We start from the raw sequence: 19906 nt of genomic DNA on the forward strand, positions 1-19906 counted from the left end.
TAACAAACCAAGGACAAAACAAAATAGTGAAGACCGTCTTTGTTGCCTGGTTTCTGGACATAAATCAACACCAAAAACCAGAAGGTAGAGTGAACATATAAATGTTGTATATCGAAATGTGCAGAGTCCTATAGCTATTCATATATACAGACAGATTTATAATAATGTCCCAAAGTAATAAATAAATGTATATGGCAACGGAAAAATTAAAACAATGGGTACTATGTTGCTGAAATTGGAAATACCAATTTATGCAGACTACGAAATGTTTTCACACATATTATTTCACTTTATCCTCACAACATGTAAGTGGGGCATGTTTGGCAGGTATTATTTTAGATTGAAACAGGTTCAGAGAGTGGCAGTGACTTATAAGCTCGTAAGAGGCAGAGCCAGCCCTTGAGCCCAGGTCTTCTCTATCAGGCTACTATTGTTTTCACTTTCCCATCCTGCCTCCCACTGACACTATCAATGATCACAGTGCTTCTGCCTCTTGAGCAGGAATAGAAATCTGATCCTCGGCTTAATTTCATCTAGAAATTAAGACGAAATAGACTAGCACCCTTCCACTAAAACTAAACCCTTCTTCCAAGCTGTGACTATTCTATTTGGAGACCACCTTAAATGTTCAGTAAAAGGAGCTGAAAATTAATAGTGGCTAATTGCTAAAGGGTTACAGGACATCTGAGGGCCTTAACCTGTGTAAGAGGCAAACAGAAGGACTAATGGGCTAATTGGCTTAGAACTCCAGAGTATTTGCAGGTTCCTCAGATTTCCTTATCACCTAAAAAATCAATTAATAGGGGACAAAACAGGTAAGTGGCTTATCCAAAGACACACAAATAATTAATGGCTGGCATCCAAATCTTCAATACCAAGTTTAGGATTCTTTCCACTAAACCCTCTGCTCCCTTTTTCTAAACTCAATACTTACACTATATCCCAGACAAATATTTTAAGAGTAGGAAAAAAGTATGAAGTGTGCCTACAGTGGGTTGTGCAAGTTAGGTCATTAAGTATGAAATGTCCGATTTTCTTAAGTACTAAGTTTGACAGTTGATATCTGACATTTCACTTTGACATTTGTTATATTTTTATTGTGAAAGTACATCCTCAATCTTGCAAACATGTCATTTGGCTTGTGATTATCTTTCAAATTTTTTTTATAGCAACTTTTGTGAAACCATGGATAAGTCAAAAATTTGTGTTATTTTTGAGTATGAGTTCTGCATGGAACCAATATGGTACAGACAGCTCAAAGTATCAAGGAAGTGTTTGGGAAGGATGCGGCTGATGAATGCACAGTACATCAATGGTTTGAGAAGTTCTGTTCTGGTGATTTTAATCTCGAAAATGAGTCACGTGGGCGGCCTGAGAACAAGGTGGATAATGATGAACTGAAAGCTGTAGTGGAAATGAATCCATCAACCTACATGTTGGATAGATGGGTTCCACGTGAATTAAACGAGCACCAGCAGAGACATCATCTCAAAGCTTGCCTTTCTTTGCTGTCACTACATAAAGGAAAACCATTTCTACACTGTATTGTTATGTGTGATGAAAAATGGATTCTTTTTGACAATCACAAGTGTTCAGCACAATGGTTTATTAAAGATGTTAAAGATGAAGTGCCGAAACATGGTCCAAAACCAAATATTCATCAAAAAAAGCTAATGGTGTCTGCCTGGTGGTCCAGCACTAGTATTACCCACTACAGCTTCATGAAATCTGGTTAATTGATTAAGCGGATGTCTACTGCAAACATTTGGACGAAATGAGTATGCTTGCAATTAAGCAGCTGAGATTCGTTAACAGAGACAGGACAATCCTCTTATAAGACAATGCTCGATCACGTGTCGAACAAACAATGCTGCTTAAACTACAGAGGCTGGACTTGGAAACTCTGTCATCCACTGTATTCACCAGACCTTGCACCAACTGACTACCACTTCTTCCAGGCTTTGGACCATTTCTTGCAAGGAAAAATATTCAATTCTCAACAAGCTGAGAAAACACCTTTCACAGTTTCATCACCACTCGCTCTCTAGGCTTCTCTGCTGCTGGCATGAACAAGCTACTGTTAAGGTGGCAAAACTGTGTCAATAGTTTAGGTGCACACTTTGATTGTACTGCTCCTTGTTTGAGACATAATAAATTACACTTTCGATTCAAAATTGGACATTTCATATTTAATGACCTAATATAATTCCAGCATGACACTTCTTGGTGTTTTCTTTAAAATAGAATTTAAGTCAACCAGGATAATTTATCCTATTATGTGTAGGTTATCTACTACTCAGACAGGATTAATTTGCCAGGAAGGATATTTTGTGGAATCCATACAACTACTAGAAATGGCAAATTATTTCTCAACTGCCATGCAAAGAGGGCTCTGTCATCTGAGGACAGAAAGCACGTGTAGCGCTGAGGGCCACGTACAGGCCAGACGCTGGAGAGTAGTTACCAGAGAGGTGGAAAGCAGAGAATGGAGGCGACAAAGGATCACAGCTATCATCAGAAAACAGGGGACTGACCCACAACTACAGACAAGTAAAAACTTTATTTGTCCACACCAGGATTAAATTACTGAACATAAAACAAAGGTGGTGGGGGGTTGGTATACTTATACAGCACCACATTTACATGATGGTCTTCAGGAGGCAGCGTTAATCCTACCGTTGTATCACAACCGTTATCAGCAATGCCATTTTCTCTTCCTCCCCCTTCTCAGGCTTCCCTTACGGTCGGCTGCACTCACGTGCTGCTCTCCGGTCTCCTTCCCTAGTACTGTTACATGACAGCGCCTTGCACGTCTAAAAGCACCCTCACATTCATCTGTTCCTTTGATCCTCACAACACCCCTGTGAGGTAGGTAGAGTAATTATGAGTTTTCTACTTTGTAGACGAGTAACCTGAGTTATAGAATGGTGGAAAGGCTGTCCAAGGAGGTACAGGTGTAATGGCTGTGCCTAGCGCACGAGCAGATTCCTGGCTGGCTTTCTTGCACGCTGTCTCCCAGTATTGCAACTTCTCTCCCCTTAGTATTTTTAGTGCATTTTTCTGTCTACTTCTTCAGGACCTTTCCCTTGAGTTTTATTCCCATGTTCAGGTCACTTTACCCATGAGATTTTCACAATACTACCTCTGAACTTCAACTCCACTTCTGTTCCTCAGCACTTCACTCCTCTCCAAGAAATTCCTGCCTAAGTACTCTGATATCATTATTAGGTTTATATAGTACAGGTCTAACTCTCCTTCAAGTACTTCCCTGTTTCTCCAGAAAAATCTACCTATCTATAATAGCATTATCCAGTTATAACTGACATATACCCTTCCATATAGTGACCTAAGACAATTGAGACAATGTATATATCTGGACCCATTTCAACGTCTTTTTAAAAGAAGGAATCTGTATGTCTGGTGTGGTGCTCAGTTCATGAGTATTAATAAACACTAGTACCATAGAATGCTACCTTACAATTGTTACCAGTATTTCAAACATACACTAATATGCTGCTATGACTGAAAGTATTACAATTAAATTCACTTCCACTTTGCCTTTTTTTAATTATGCTATTTAAAAGATTTTTAGAACTGGAAGGTACTAGAAAAAAGTCACCTAGCACAAGCCCTCAATTTAGAGATGAGGAAACCGAGGCACGCAAAGGGCAAGGGATTTGCCCGATGAAACGAACTGGGAAGGTTTGGCATCCAGGCGTTCTAACTAGATTCCAGCGTACTCCACCATGCCAGCTGCCTCCCCCGTCCACCGCACATTCGCTGAGCAGCGTGTCTACCTGCCATCTATTCCTGGTTCTGGGTACGGTCCCACTGTTGTTCTGACCATTTCTCCACCCATCTGCATTTCCAGTATTTAGCTAAGCACCCGTGCCTGCAAAATATAAAACCTCACCTCTCCCAACATGCCCACTTTTTCCCCCCAGCTTCTGGACTGTAGGGAAGCTTTATAAATCCCAAAGATTCCTATCTGCATTTCCTGAAAGTACTAAGAAAACCACTAAAAGCTTTAAGTTAGTTTAATGATGGCCAGTACTGGCTTCCCTTCTAAAGTAAAGTGGAAGTTTGGCGTATCACCTTCATCTCTTCCAAAGAAGTGGGGGGGAGGGATGAGAGTGGTGCATTTGTTGAGGGCTTGTGCTTAAAAGAAGTCCTCCATTCCAGGCAGTCTTTATCCACACCACCCTCTAGTGTTTCCAAAGCTAAAGGGGAAATAAAGCTGTTCTCTTCCACCGTATGCCATTAACTACGTGGACTTTTGTCTGCGACACTTGAGAAAAAGTAACCTTGGAAAGTTCCTTTGAAGGCAAGTTTTCTAGGGCTTTCCCTCTGTAACATACTAGACAAAAAACAGCTAGCAGAAAAGAATGAAATTAGCTAAAAGAAGACTGGAAACTGATATAATCTGAATGGGAATGGTGTCCACAATCCTCAAATGGCAACCGAAATTTAAAGATATAACTTAGGCATATAAAGGGACCCGAATACTATGGAAAGCGAAGAATTTACTTACATTTAACATTTTATAAAACAGCCAATATTTAATTATATCAAAGATTATCAACAGGAACCATAACATACTATTGTGACTCCCTGCTGGTTCTTAATTACATCCTTATATTGACAGGAGACTAAGAACTAGTAAAATGAAGGAAGGAAAGATGGTCTGACTGCTTCCTTAGCAGGAATGTCAAAGACACAGCAGTGAAAATGTAAGAGATACAGGTACAAACACATGTTGTGTGGATACTAGCCTAATGAGCCACAGAGGGGTTTAAAAACTTAAGATCCCAAACTCCATGAAGCGGTCAAGTTAAACTAGTGAAAAAAGACTCAAGCAATGAGGTCATGGTATACAGCCATACTTCTGTATCTTGTAAACTGACGTGCCGCACCCTGGTCTTACCGCAGCCAAGGTCTCAACAAGTTGAGAAAACACCTTTCACAGTTTCATCACCACTCGCTCTCTAGGCTTCTCTGCTGCTGGCATGAACAAGCTACTGTTAAGGTGGCAAAACTGTGTCAATAGTTTAGGTGCACACTTTGATTGTACTGCTCCTTGTTTGAGACATAATAAATTACACTTTCGATTCAAAATTGGACATTTCATATTTAATGACCTAATATAATTCCAGCATGACACTTCTTGGTGTTTTCTTTAAAATAGAATTTAAGTCAACCAGGATAATTTATCCTATTATGTGTAGGTTATCTACTACTCAGACAGGATTAATTTGCCAGGAAGGATATTTTGTGGAATCCATACAACTACTAGAAATGGCAAATTATTTCTCAACTGCCATGCAAAGAGGGCTCTGTCATCTGAGGACAGAAAGCACGTGTAGCGCTGAGGGCCACGTACAGGCCAGACGCTGGAGAGTAGTTACCAGAGAGGTGGAAAGCAGAGAATGGAGGCGACAAAGGATCACAGCTATCATCAGAAAACAGGGGACTGACCCACAACTACAGACAAGTAAAAACTTTATTTGTCCACACCAGGATTAAATTACTGAACATAAAACAAAGGTGGTGGGGGGTTGGTATACTTATACAGCACCACATTTACATGATGGTCTTCAGGAGGCAGCGTTAATCCTACCGTTGTATCACAACCGTTATCAGCAATGCCATTTTCTCTTCCTCCCCCTTCTCAGGCTTCCCTTACGGTCGGCTGCACTCACGTGCTGCTCTCCGGTCTCCTTCCCTAGTACTGTTACATGACAGCGCCTTGCACGTCTAAAAGCACCCTCACATTCATCTGTTCCTTTGATCCTCACAACACCCCTGTGAGGTAGGTAGAGTAATTATGAGTTTTCTACTTTGTAGACGAGTAACCTGAGTTATAGAATGGTGGAAAGGCTGTCCAAGGAGGTACAGGTGTAATGGCTGTGCCTAGCGCACGAGCAGATTCCTGGCTGGCTTTCTTGCACGCTGTCTCCCAGTATTGCAACTTCTCTCCCCTTAGTATTTTTAGTGCATTTTTCTGTCTACTTCTTCAGGACCTTTCCCTTGAGTTTTATTCCCATGTTCAGGTCACTTTACCCATGAGATTTTCACAATACTACCTCTGAACTTCAACTCCACTTCTGTTCCTCAGCACTTCACTCCTCTCCAAGAAATTCCTGCCTAAGTACTCTGATATCATTATTAGGTTTATATAGTACAGGTCTAACTCTCCTTCAAGTACTTCCCTGTTTCTCCAGAAAAATCTACCTATCTATAATAGCATTATCCAGTTATAACTGACATATACCCTTCCATATAGTAACCTAAGACAATTGAGACAATGTATATATCTGGACCCATTTCAACGTCGTTTTAAAAGAAGGAATCTGTATGTCTGGTGTGGTGCTCAGTTCATGAGTATTAATAAACACTAGTACCATAGAATGCTACCTTACAATTGTTACCAGTATTTCAAACATACACTAATATGCTGCTATGACTGAAAGTATTACAATTAAATTCACTTCCACTTTGCCTTTTTTTAATTATGCTATTTAAAAGATTTTTAGAACTGGAAGGTACTAGAAAAAAGTCACCTAGCACAAGCCCTCAATTTAGAGATGAGGAAACCGAGGCACGCAAAGGGCAAGGGATTTGCCCGATGAAACGAACTGGGAAGGTTTGGCACCCAGGCGTTCTAACTAGATTCCAGCGTACTCCACCATGCCAGCTGCCTCCCCCGTCCACCGCGCATTCGCTGAGCAGCGTGTCTACCTGCCATCTATTCCTGGTTCTGGGTACGGTCCCACTGTTGTTCTGACCATTTCTCCACCCATCTGCATTTCCAGTATTTAGCTAAGCACCCGTGCCTGCAAAATATAAAACCTCACCTCTCCCAACATGCCCACTTTTTCCCCCCAGCTTCTGGACTGTAGGGAAGCTTTATAAATCCCAAAGATTCCTATCTGCATTTCCTGAAAGTACTAAGAAAACCACTAAAAGCTTTAAGTTAGTTTAATGATGGCCAGTACTGGCTTCCCTTCTAAAGTAAAGTGGAAGTTTGGCGTATCACCTTCATCTCTTCCAAAGAAGTGGGGGGGAGGGATGAGAGTGGTGCATTTGTTGAGGGCTTGTGCTTAAAAGAAGTCCTCCATTCCAGGCAGTCTTTATCCACACCACCCTCTAGTGTTTCCAAAGCTAAAGGGGAAATAAAGCTGTTCTCTTCCACCGTATGCCATTAACTACGTGGACTTTTGTCTGCGACACTTGAGAAAAAGTAACCTTGGAAAGTTCCTTTGAAGGCAAGTTTTCTAGGGCTTTCCCTCTGTAACATACTAGACAAAAAACAGCTAGCAGAAAAGAATGAAATTAGCTAAAAGAAGACTGGAAACTGATATAACCTGAATGGGAATGGTGTCCACAATCCTCAAATGGCAACCGAAATTTAAAGATATAACTTAGGCATATAAAGGGACCCGAATGCTATGGAAAGCGAAGAATTTACTTACATTTAACATTTTATAAAACAGCCAATATTTAATTATATCAAAGATTATCAACAGGAACCATAACATACTATTGTGACTCCCTGCTGGTTCTTAATTACATCCTTATATTGACAGGAGACTAAGAACTAGTAAAATGAAGGAAGGAAAGATGGTCTGACTGCTTCCTTAGCAGGAATGTCAAAGACACAGCAGTGAAAATGTAAGAGATACAGGTACAAACACGGATACTAGCCTAATGAGCCACAGAGGGGTTTAAAAACTTAAGATCCCAAACTCCATGAAGCGGTCAAGTTAAACTAGTGAAAAAAGACTCAAGCAATGAGGTCATGGTATACAGCCACACTTCTGTATCTTGTAAACTGACGTGCCGCACCCTGGTCTTACCGCAGCCAAGGTCATATGCATTAATAACTTAAATGTCTATAGTGCTTTTAAACTTTTAAACTCTTTCACATCTATTAGCCATTTGACCCTCACAACAACCCTGTGAGGTAGGCAGGGCAGGAGTTATTATCGTCCCCATTTTACAGATAAGGAAAACTGTTGTAGAGAGGTAAACTAAATTGCCTTACATCAGAGACAAAGCCAGGTCGAACTAGCTCTCTCGGACTTGGCTCCATCCATTTTCTACTAGGCCACCCCTCACATTTCTGAAAGGTCTTACAATTAGTGGAGAATCTCGGGGAAAGGTATCAGCAAGTATACTACTACTCCTCTGCAGATTAATGGTTCATCCACTCTTTTTCTCTGAGGACACAGAAAAGGAGCCAGGGTCCTACAAAGCAAGTGTTGGAACTAGACTTCTACCAGTTTAGGAAATAAACTCTTGTAATCAGTTCCTAGCTTTTGGTGTTCGAAATCAACCTCTGAAGCAATTTTTCAAGGCCTAGCTGAAAAGCACCAGTTGCTTCTTCCACTGCTGTCGCCAAACGTCTGACCGCGATGACAGCGTCCCTGCGGAGCTCATTGGCAGTGTCTTGCTGAGCACTGGCCTCCTCACCAATAGCAATCAGCCTGTCCAGTTTTTCTTCCTCACGCTTTGAAAGTTCTCGTGCCAATCTCCTGTTTTCTGCCAACTCGGCTGCAATAGTCCTGGCCACTGAGCGCCTTCTTCGCCTTGCCCACCTTGGAGGGGGCTCACTGGTCAAAGGCCTATCCCCACCAGAAACAAAACCAACTCTGGGAGAGGAGACCGGAGGCCGTGGTGTGGAGGCTGCACCAGGAGTGTTGCGGCTGGTGCTGGCGCAGGGACTGGGCTCCCTGGACACACCCAGTCTGCTCATGGGGCTGCTCTGACAGGGAGCAACTGCACCTCTGAAAAGGCTGTGGGAGTTGCTGTAGCTGGGGGTCCCTTGAGAGCACCCTGTAAAACAAAGCAACAATGTTGCAAAGAGGATACTCCTGCTAAGGGAATGCTTGCAGCCAGCAGCAGAGTTTAGAGACAATTACAAGACTATGGCAGTTCCTGGAAAGGTGCCTTTCTGCCAGGGATTGGAAGAATTCATTTTTAATGTGGGCATTCATTTTTAATGTGGCCTGTTTAATCTTACCCCCAGAACTTCCCCTTTGCCTTCTGTAACCCCTTTCCAAGTAGCTATCCAACCTGCTCTATAGCTACAAATCCCTAAGTACCCATAACAAATGATGCCAGAACTAGTTTGGTTCTAAAGAACACTTCGGGGTTTGAAGAGTTCTAACACCTTACCTATCTAGGGCCATAGCTTTTTAAAACCTGGAGGTTTTATCTTACTGTTAGGTTTAAAAAAGAGGGGCAGCATTAGGGGTAGCAGAAGTAGGGAATATGCTCAGGAGGGCAATATCCAAATATACACTGCTGTTTAGAACCAAGTGACTCGGGGACCCCAATCCTGCACATGCCTGGGAGTTACCTGCACCCGGGGATTCATCCCAGGAGTCCTCGAGGTCACTGGTTTCTCGTATCCGGTCACTGATTCTCAGCTGACAATCCTCATCTGATTCCTTAACTGTTTTCAAGATAGGCTGAAGATCAGCTGCCTGAGTCCTTTTTGCTTTCAGAATGCTGGTTCCCTCTTTCCCTGGTGTGTCAGAGGCCACTAAAGTCTGATCACAGTGCTTGGCCCAAGCAGCATCCTCCATTAAGTTGTCTGGGTCAGTCACTATCTGATTTCGGAGAAGCTGATCCAACGTATCATAAAATGGGCAGTGTGGTGGGTCACCCATACTTGTGGCATGGGCCACATAGGCCTTTAAATATAATGCCTTCAGAACTTTAAACTTGGAGCGGCACTGACGTTCGGTGCGGCGGAAGCCTTCCTGCTGCATTCGCTTAGACACAGCCTGATAGACGTCTGCATTGTGATGCACAGTCTGGAGGCGCTGAATATACTCTGCCTCGCCTAGTATGGAGAGGAGAGTTCGTGTCTCCTGTCTGGACCACCGGATGCCCGCACTGCTATTGGTACTGGCCATGGCACGTTGGGAAGGAAGGCTGGAAAGCTCCTGTGCGGCAAGGTGCAACTCTGAAGGTGTGGGGAAGCTCTGTGTGTTCTCAGTGTATTTCCAGGAGCCAGCCGATTCTTCCCTCTCAGGGACAACTGCTGAGAAGCCAGGTCCAAGCACTGAATTTCTGGCTGGAAGGCCACAGGGGAATGAGAGTTACAGGGAGAGCGTAAGGATAATTTTGGCAGCAAGTTAAGTGGTGCTACGTGTGAGTAAGTCATAAATAGGCATGAGCCCAAGACTGAGAAAGCTCCACTTTGGGAGTCTGCCCAGGATGGATACTGGACCAGGGGCTTAATGGCTTGCAAAAGGACTGGCTCGTCCATAAAGGGCCAAATGTTTCTAAGGCTGAGACCTGGTACAACTATGAATCTGTAAAAATCACCATTGACTGGTGAGTAGGACAGGCGGAGAGGGAAAGCAACGTGGACCATGAGGCAGCTAACTCTGGAGAAGCCCTAGAAGGACCATGGTGTAGCCATAGTCTAAAAGGTGCTCATGCTTTACTGATCTTGACCTAAGAATCACACTGTGGCTGTGTTACCTATCCGACTGTCACCATTCTACTCCTTTGCTAAAAGGTAACTTTCAGGGCTAGAAAACTGAGCTTGAGTTGTTCTGCTAATATAAGACTTTTTGCATAATATGGCAAAAGACAGCCACATCATTACTGTAACCATCTGCCCCCAAATAGCAGCATAAAAGAAAGAAAAACATTGCTAAGGAAATGTTCTATATCTGGATATATCAATGTCAGTAACTTGGTTGTGATACTGTACTATAGTTTGTAAGATGTAACCACTGGGAAGTAGTAAATCCAGTAATATGCCAGATGTCTCTATATTATTTCTTACAGCAGCATGTAAGACTACAATTATCTTAAAATAAAAAGTTTAATTAAAAAAACAGACACACTGTTGGCTACTAAGTGATTCCAGCTTCCTTTTGTCCAGACTGCAGACTTTATGATTTAAAAATATTTGACCAACTTTTTTGAGACAAGGTCTCATTCTGATGACCAACCGAGTGCACTGCGATCACAGCTCCCACTCAAACTCTTAGGCTCATGCAATCCTCCTGCCTTAGCCTCCCAATTAGCTGGGACTACAGGCATGAGCCACTGTGTCCTGCCTACTTACTTATTTTTAATGTGCTTAGTATTAGTACTAAGTTTGTCAATAGGTAAAAGGATATGGGAATATATTTATTGTCACAAAATATTGAATTCTCTCTAAAATACTATAGTTTTTGGCTCAGTGCATAAATACCTTAAGGAAAAAAATTAATATCAAGCTCAATTTAACATAGGTAAGAAATAAGAAATATACACATAAAAGAAATAAATATTAATCTATAATCTCCGAATCCTAAAATCAACATGAAGAAATTTCTATTTAAATTTCTCACTAAACAAAGTAGAAAAGAAACTGGGGCTGAAGGTTAGGAGAACTGAACTGCAATCTTACCTAGTTCACTCCTTCTAACTATTTTAGAAATGCCACATTTCTCTGTGCCTTGATTTTCTCATCTATAAATGGGGAGAGATAGTACCTGTCCTACCAATTTTACAGGGATGTTGAGAGGATTAAATAATAGATGTGAAAGCACTTTGAAAATTTAAAAACACTCTATCACGTATTACTACTATAGTGAAAATGAAAACCCTTAATTACTGTAATCTATAATTTGAGGAGACAGAAGTCTGGAGAGGCAAGCCTCTTTAATCTTCTAATTAAAGTTACGACAGACGATTGACCTGATTCTTACATAAGACATTAATTAAGCTGTTTCTCTAATGATTAAATTTGTAAGCCAACTGGAAAAGTTACTTCCCACAAAGTGTCACAAAAGACCCTAAGGAAAATCAATAGCATCTATATAAATTATAACCAATTGTAATAGGTTTTGCAAAATTCAACCACCGTGCAAAGAACTCTTCAAATTCCTACAAAATCTTTGAATTTCCCTCAATCAAAAAAATATGAGAATGTGAAAAGTCCAAGTTATTACCTAGGAATGACGCAAATTATCAAAATTAAATGAATGTTTGCATTTATCAACACTAACAGACCTGTCACCAAGAAATGTCTGAGTGAATTCCATCCTTTAGAAGATCCCATAATAATCATCAAAAGAAACAGCCTACTGGGGTACTCTCTGAAATGACTCAGTCATAAAAAACAATAACAAAAAAACCAAACTATGGTGTTCCCAAGTTTCATTTCATATTATACTTAGAATTTATGAACATGTTTTTATTACCATGTTTAAAAGTATCATTTTGTTCCATACCTTCTGCCAAGGATCTGCTTTACTTTCATTACTGTATTTGAAATATTTCTTATTCTACTTTGTTTTGCTGCCAGTCCAACAATCTGAAAAAGAGCAATATATTGCAATGAATGTAATGTTTAATTATTTCGAAGTATAAAAATAAGGAGAACAGTACCTCTTCATTTTCTGAGTAAGCAACAACAGCTGGAGTAACTCTGTCACCTGCATCATTTGCAACCACATCAGCCCGGCCATCCTAGAGAGAAAAAAACGCACAACTATATTAGTTCTTTCGAAATGAAATATACAGTCGCATTAGACATATTCTGACATATGTGGGCCAGTGTTACTTTGCCATCTACGTGGAAAGAAAAAACTACTATGTCAACATCTTAAAGTTGTAGATTTAATTATTATTAATTTCCTAGTTTTCACAGGTCTACATTCCCTGAGGAATGACCTCATTTTTTCAGTCTGCACAGTCAACAACTGGATCAAACATAATAAACCTTTCTATACACAATAATAATAAGCCTATTATTACGTCATCCTTCTATTTCTCTTCCTTCTCCCACAAATACATCTTTCTTCCCTTTGACACAAAAAAAGTAGCACTAATCCCTTTGGCTTTTCTTTACAAACCACTGGACATTTAAACGCGGGAGTAGTAGCAGGGAAGTTCATTATTACAGTTCCTTCCGCCTCCCCACTGATGAGAGAAAGGCCACAACTCCTTGTTAAGCTCTCTCTCACCGGCAGAAAGGCCAAGTCCGGAGAGCGTGCTCCATCAACCGGCTTCACAGCCAGACACGCTTCGAAGGATCAAGAGCTCTAGTTCTAGACTGCGGCCACCCCGCCCCTCTGAGTCCTAGACTTTCCGGCCCAGCTCAGCACGTCCTGCGGCCCTGAGGTCTCTGCGACCACCAGCCTCTGGCTATCTCGCGGTCACTACGTCCCCAGGACCACCCGCCCACAGGAATCCTGGGACCCTCCGAGCATCCCGCGGCCCTACAGTCCCTGGGACCCTTCCCGGCATCCTGCCTCCACGACATCCCCCAACCTCGCGCGCCAGCGTCGCCACGAGCCTCCGCCGGGGAGAGCAGCAGACTTTCCGGAGGAGCCTCGGGGGACGAGGCTGGGCCCGCTCTGCCCTTCGCCTCGAAATGTCCCTGCAGCAACGCCACTCTGAGCGGCGTTCCTAGGCCGGCGACGCGGCGTTCCTAGGCCGGCGACACGCCGTCCTCATGCCTGTAGATCACCCCGCGCCCAGAGAGCTGGGTGGTCGACACGAAGCCGTAGCCCAGCGGCCCTAGTCCTCACCTTGTAGACGGCCACACAGGCTGAAGTGCAGCCCAGGTGAACCCCGATGGCCGCCATGAGGCGGCAGGGCCGGCGGTGGCAGCGGCAACGATGAGTCCTGCAGCCGCAACAGCTACCGGCCGCCGAACGGGCCCAGCACGCACCGCGGAGACTTCACGTTCCCGCCCGCCCACTGCGTCCGGTCCGCCGCGTCGGCCTCGCGCGTCGCCACCAATCAGCGTGAAGGTCCCTCCTTTCCGCACGAGGAGTGGGCGAATAGCTTTAGTGCGTCTCTGCGCGCTCCGCGGGAGCTGCGCCGCGCTTGTGAGAGTGCGCACGCGCCAAGCGCAGGAGGGAAAGGCAGAGACGCCTTCGCTCCGCCCCCTTCTGTGCCCGTTTCGTGAGAGCCAATGGAAGCTGTCGGTTGAGTGGCGTCATTTGTCCTAGCAACCCGGGGCAGAGTCTTTCCCACCCTGGGCTCGGCGCTCCAGCGAGCTGTAGCAGCGCGGCTGGCGGTGCGCGCGGGTGACGGCGGCGGTTAGAGCTGCGGGCTCAGCATGTGGTGCGCGAGCCCAGCTACCGTGGTGGCCTTTTGCGCGGGGCTCTGGGTCTCTAGCCTGGTACCGGCACAGGGCCAGGGGGCCGACTGTGAAGGTGAGCGGTGTGAGCCCTGCTTGCATGGCGGCGGCACCGCGCGGCAGGCAGCTGTTGTCCTTGGCTTCTCCGGCCCTGGCTGTAAATTACATGTCACTCGGCAAATGCGGGCCCTGTCCCTGGTTTCACACAACCCACGCCTAGGCAAAAGCTGGAGCTGGGCCCGGTGACACCTTGAGGCCACGTTATGGTTTTGCTGTGACTATTACACTGCTGCAATAAAAGCTGGAGGGTTACGATGTGGGTTAGGTTTTGTGCACACGCTGCTAGACTCAGCTGACCCTGGCGCCAGACTAATTCTGCTGCTTCTAACCGGCGAGACTTGCCTCTCCGTGCACAGAAGACGTCTTTGAAGTCCAAGCTAATTTGTGACTCCCAGAAGAAAAATAAAACATGACACTGAGTTGGGGTGGCTTAAATCAGAGGTCATGGCAAACATTTGTTAGGATTCTGTAGGTGACAGTTGCTTTACAAAGGAGTGCCTTAACTCCTTAGGTAGGAGAGGAATACAAAAGAACGATCCTTTTGCTGTTCACGGTGTCTCAGCTGTGGACTTGCACTCAGAGCACGTGGGTCTATGTCTCGCCAAGCCCACAAGCTCTAGGGCTGTGGACAAGCTCTTGCACAAGCTCTTGCAAAATCAGCATACTTCACTTTAGAGAGCTGTTAAGAGAAAAGAAGATAAATGGATACGCTAGCCCTTTCCTCCTGGAGTACTATAGCACTCACTTCATGTTTTGGTGAAAATAATTAAGTGTATATCCCCTGAGCTTGAGGATCAATCCCCACTGAACAGGAAATTGTAGGCTCACAATGTATGTTTAAAGAATGGATGAGTATAGTCTGCACTATAAATAAAGTCTTAATAATTGGAGGCCAGCTTTCTATTAGCCCTGCAATAATTTTTTTCTCCAGAAATTTAAAATATCTACATGATATTTTAAACTTGATATAGACATTTGTTTAGCTAAGTTATAATTTTGCTTAAAGATGTCATAGAATTCTATCCTATACAATTAAAGCCAAATTTGTGAGGCATAGACGGTTGATTTGATAAGTCATCAGTAATTTATTTTCTGCAGCTTCTACCTAAAAATGTTTGAGAATTGACAGCATTTTGATTAATTAAATGTGAAGCTTATGCTGTCTTTTCTAAATTTATTACAGCATGTTGTGATTATTAACTTGCGTATCTGACTAACCTGTGTATTTATTTCATTTGTTAGGTAAAGAGGCTGTATAATCATAGAGGAAGGAAATATTAGTTTGGGGACAAAAAGAACTAGAGTCTAGATATGGCTCTATTACTGTTTATGAGCCTTTCTTATTTGCAACTTAATTTCTCCTCAATGTGTAAGATTAAAATGCTATATTATGTATACTAGAGCAAAGTTAAAAAAAAAACAAAACGGATGGTTCATGAGCCACCTCAGATCTATTGATGTATTTTGTTAAGTTTACGAAGTATTTTGAAAATATTTAAGTTAGTCAGTTACATTTTAGAATTGGGAGATTTCATAGAAAAATTCAGATTTCTGGCTTTTTTCAGAAAACCAGATGACCCAACATGACTGGCCCATGTGGCCATGTAGTAAGAATTAGTTGTGCCTGTTCTTTTTAAAAAGCATATGTGTTCCCCAGGTCTCGAGGGGGTGTTTTGTTTTGTTTTGTCTTGTTTTTTAGCTTAGACTCAAATTGCTTAACTCATTCATTTTCCTTGCCTGTGGATATTTAAGTTTGTGAGCTTTGTGTTAGGTAATGTGAAGCTTACTGGAAACATGTAAATATTTCTGGATCTCTTTAAAAGGATTATATTATTATAGCACTATTTTAAAAAAAACTTTCTTATTTTGAAATAATTATAGATTCACTTACCGGACTATCTTTAATAAACAAAAAACTACAACATAAATAAAAAGCATATGATTATCTGAAGTTATATAACAATAAAAGACATCCCAGGAACCTTAAGTTACTCATTTGTTTAGTGATTTATGATTCTCTTTGTGTAAGTCTGAGGAATGAGTGTCCCTTCTCGCCTTGACTTCTTTCCCTTTCGGAAACTTTCTTCCCTTGAATGCAGTGACACTACTTTTTTCCTCGCCTTTGCTTCCTATTTCTGTGCCCACTTGTCCAAAGCATCTTTGTGGGCTTCCAATCCTCTAGCCGTGGCTTAAATACTAGGATTTTCTGGGGTTCTGCCCTCTGCCCTTATCTCTTCTCAGTCTACACAGTCTTTATTCTGTGCAATCGAAATCAATTTACCTACAGTCTGATACATCCCAAACCTTTGTGTCCAACCTGCCTCCTTTCTAGAGTTCCAGACCTTGCCTCTAATTGACTACTGAACACCCCCTTTAGAAACTCCAGACTAATCTTTCTTCCTTTTCCCTGATAGCCAATCATTGTGTCCATTGATTCTACCTCCAGACTGACTCTACTCCTTTCTCCTTACCCAGGTCCAATGCCTTGTTACAGACCTTCACCATTTTTACCTTCCTCACTGCTACAAGAGCATTCTTCCTGCCACCTGCCTCCCTCCTGTCTAGTCTCCTGGCAGAGTTGTCATGTTACCTCCTCATTTAATATCTTTCACGATTTCCCAGTTTCTTCCAGAGGTCTCTCCTTTGTTTTCCCACAGTATCTAGTACACTCCTCCTATCGTTTAATAATTGTTTTGGTCTCCTCCATGCAACTGTGCAATCTGAAAGTCAAGACTATTTCTCTCGCCAGATTATTTCCAACAGCTACTATAGTGCATGGCATCTGGTAGGCACTCGATTTGTTGAACAAATGTGTGCGTATATACGGTGATAAAATTTTGTGTATCTTAGTCACATGTATACCTTGAAAAGCACAAGAATTTCTAACTCATCACGTACCTAGACAATACAGAATGACAGTTGAGGTATAGGAATCATATAAAGGCATATTGTGGAAAGCAGGGTAAGAGCTATGAGGCACTTGAGTGCTGGGTTGTAGGAAGACAGGAATAGAGGTCACTTAGGAGACTTTGATGATAGTTTCTGCTGACTTGTAGCACTGTTCATTAAAACAGGTGTCTTCTTTGAATGCGTGACATATTTGTTAATTAAACTCAGCAAAATATATGTTGGGAGAGGTCTCATTTTTCACATTCTATCAGTAGCCTTTAACATAGCTGATCAGTTATGTCCTTTTAACCCTGTCTTCACTTGCCTTTTGGGACAACATTCGTGCTTTCTTCTCATCCCACCTCACTGGCTGCTGCTTTCAGTCTTTTTCTGGTTCTTTCCCATCTTCCCAATTTCTGAACGTTGGAGTTTCACAAGGCTGAGACCTGGGACTATGTCTCTTTTCCATCTCCTCTTACTCTGTGGTCTCTTCTCAAAAATACTATTTGAATGTTGATGACTTGCAAATTTACATGTTCATCCTAGACCTCACCCCTGATCTCCAGATTTATATATCCATGCCTGCTCTCTGTTTCCAGTTGGATGTTGTATTAGTCAGGTTTTCCAGAGAAACAAAACCAATAGGATATATTTCCTTAATCTCCATTTCATACACACACACACACACACACACATATACACATATATGGAGAGAGAGAGAAAGATTTATTGTAAGGAATTGGCTCACAGGATTATGAAGGCTGGAAAGTCCGAAATCTGTAGTGTGGGACCGCAGGCTGGAGAACCAGCAAGGCCAACAGTGCAGATGCAGTCTGAAGGCAGTCAGTGCACTGGAGAATTCCCTCTTGCTTGGGGAGTCTGGTCTATTTTATTCTATTCAGGTCTTCAACTAATTGGATGAGACCCACCCACATTATGGAAGGCAATCTGCTTCACCCGAAGTGCATTGATTTAAATGTTAATCTCATTCAAAAACATTCTCTAACTTGACACATAAAATTAACCACCACAGATTCTTGGAAGTGTCTAGAACTTCATATGTCAAGACTAGGTTCCTGCTTGTCTTCACAAACTTACTGCTGCTGCAGTCTTCCCCATTTCAGCAACTCCACAGTTTGTTTCTTAGGCCAAAGTCATTGGAATTACTCTTGACTCCTCTTTCCCTCTCCCTCTCCCTCTCTGACATGTCACATCCAGCCCATTAGCAAATTCTTTTGTATCTTCCTTCAAAATATGTCCAGAGTCCAACCAACCACTTCTCATCACCTCCAATGCTACCACCCTGGCCTAAGAGATGCAGCTATTTTTAGAACCTCCAAACTTATCTTTCTGCTTTCATTCTTGCTTCCTTATAGTCCATTCTCAAGACAACCTTCAGAGACATACTTTAAAAATCATGTCAGATGAAAGATGGAAAATGTCAGACCATAGTCCTTCTCTATTCAAAACTTTTAATGGCTTCCCTTCTCTGAGTAAGATCCAAAGGCCCTGGATGACTTGGCATGCTGCTGTCTGTTTGACCTCATTTTCTATTCGTCTCCCTCTTGCCCACACTGCGTTAGCCACACTGGCCCTCTTACTGTTTTTTGGACCCATCAAGGACACTCCTGTGATAGAACCTTTGCACTGGAGCCTTTGCTATTCCTTCTGCCTAAGAGTTCTTCCTCAAGCAATCCTCTTAAGTTGGTCTCTCACTTCCTTCAGGTGTCTGTTCAAATAGCACTTTATCCAAGAGGCCTTCCCAGACCACCCCATTTAGAATAATACTATTACCTTGTCACCCTTATCCCCTTTTGCAGGTTTATTTTTCTTCTTAGCCACAGATACTTTTCTTTATTCAACAGAACATAACCCTTGAGGGTAAGGACTTTGTTTTCCTCATTTCCAAATCTCAGGAACCTACTGTCTTGAGCTTACTAGTAGCTCGATAAATATTTGTTAAAAGTATGAATGACTGGCTCTTATATTTAGTGTTCTGTTCCCATTAATAGCATTAGAAATGAATATATACGACTTTAAGCTCTAAAAGATGACATGACTGGCCCTCCATCTGGACACAAAAATATGGGATAAAATATAAAAATTTAAAAATATTTTAAAGTGTTGGCTGGGAAAGTATACCCAGAAGCCAAAAACAAAGTGAAAATGGGAGCCAAAGAAGGTACAAAAGAACGTGCAGCCAGCTTTGCCTTGAGAGCATTCCAGGTGTTCTAACTGAGGTTTTCATGGTTTTGGCAAAGTGAAGACAAAATCCAGGAGTTCCCAGGTTAGGAGTGTAATAGCAGATCCTCCCCCAATTAACTTGGCACCCCAAAGACCTAGCCCTTTATGATAAAGGGTGAACTGAAAATAACCACAGTCTACTTCTATCTTTAGAAACTAAAAGGAAATTGTATAACAAACTTTTTACTGCGCAAAAGCAAAATATGTATATATTTCTTGATAACTCATAATTATAAGCTGTGGGTGGAAGACTGCATTCACACTGCTTGGATGATCTGAAATATCCCGAACTGAGAATTTTGTTTAAAGTGATTTTAAGTAGATAGTACCCTTAGGCATCCGTGAATGTGAATCTTCTCTGCGGGAACACACATTCGACCTAGTCCTCAAAGAATTGGTACAGTTAAAGTTGTAAGAAATAAAGCTCCCATTCAGAAAAGTCACAAATCCACAGGGAAGAAAGGCACAATAAGCGACAGCCAGTTGAGACAAGAGACAGAAGAAGCATACCTGCAAAGACTTCAGGTATTGGAATGATCAGGCATAGAATACATGATATATATGTATATCATATATATAAACATTGTATATATAATGCTTAAGAAATAT

The 19906-nt window shown here is 42.3% G+C and overlaps 2 protein-coding genes across 3 annotated transcripts in view; one reads left to right on the forward strand and one right to left on the reverse strand.

Annotated features, from left to right (window-relative positions):
* Window positions 1-7460: 7460 nt before the first annotated feature.
* On the reverse strand, window positions 7461-13693 carry LOC105823695 (heat shock 70 kDa protein 14-like). 2 transcript variants are annotated; one of them, XM_012660954.1, is made up of 5 exons: window positions 13548-13693; window positions 12403-12483; window positions 12246-12328; window positions 9362-10084; window positions 8312-8835 (listed from the first exon to the last, which is right to left on the reverse strand). In XM_012660954.1, exons 4-5 carry the CDS (start codon window positions 9921-9923, stop codon window positions 8312-8314), a joined length of 1086 nt encoding a protein of 361 aa, XP_012516408.1. In that variant the 5' UTR covers window positions 9924-10084; window positions 12246-12328; window positions 12403-12483; window positions 13548-13693. The 2 variants fall into 2 exon arrangements, with proteins under 2 accessions (XP_012516409.1, XP_012516408.1); XM_012660955.1 differs by lacking the exon at window positions 9362-10084 and having other exon boundaries at window positions 7461-8835; window positions 13548-13671.
* Window positions 13694-14083: 390 nt separating this feature from the next.
* CDNF (cerebral dopamine neurotrophic factor) overlaps window positions 14084-19906 on the forward strand; it is a 26424-nt gene continuing 20601 nt past the window's right edge. Inside the window, exon 1 of the mRNA XM_012660906.1 lies at window positions 14084-14302. Within this exon, the coding sequence (XP_012516360.1) occupies window positions 14084-14302 (219 nt within the window). The remainder of the gene's footprint in view (window positions 14303-19906) is intronic.

This window comes from Propithecus coquereli, unplaced genomic scaffold (assembly GCF_000956105.1).
Source record: "Propithecus coquereli isolate 6110/MARCELLA unplaced genomic scaffold, Pcoq_1.0 Scaffold69, whole genome shotgun sequence".
NCBI classification, from domain to species: Eukaryota; Metazoa; Chordata; class Mammalia; order Primates; family Indriidae; genus Propithecus; species Propithecus coquereli.

Coding starts and splice junctions, on each gene's coding strand:
- LOC105823695 (XM_012660954.1), bottom strand. CDS start 9,923: ATGGCCAGTACCAATAGCAGTGCGGGCATCCGGTGGTCCAGACAGGAG. Junction 8,836..9,361: donor GGATGAATCCCCGGGTGCAG/GTAACTCCCAGG, acceptor TTTGTTTTACAG/GGTGCTCTCAAGGGACCCCC.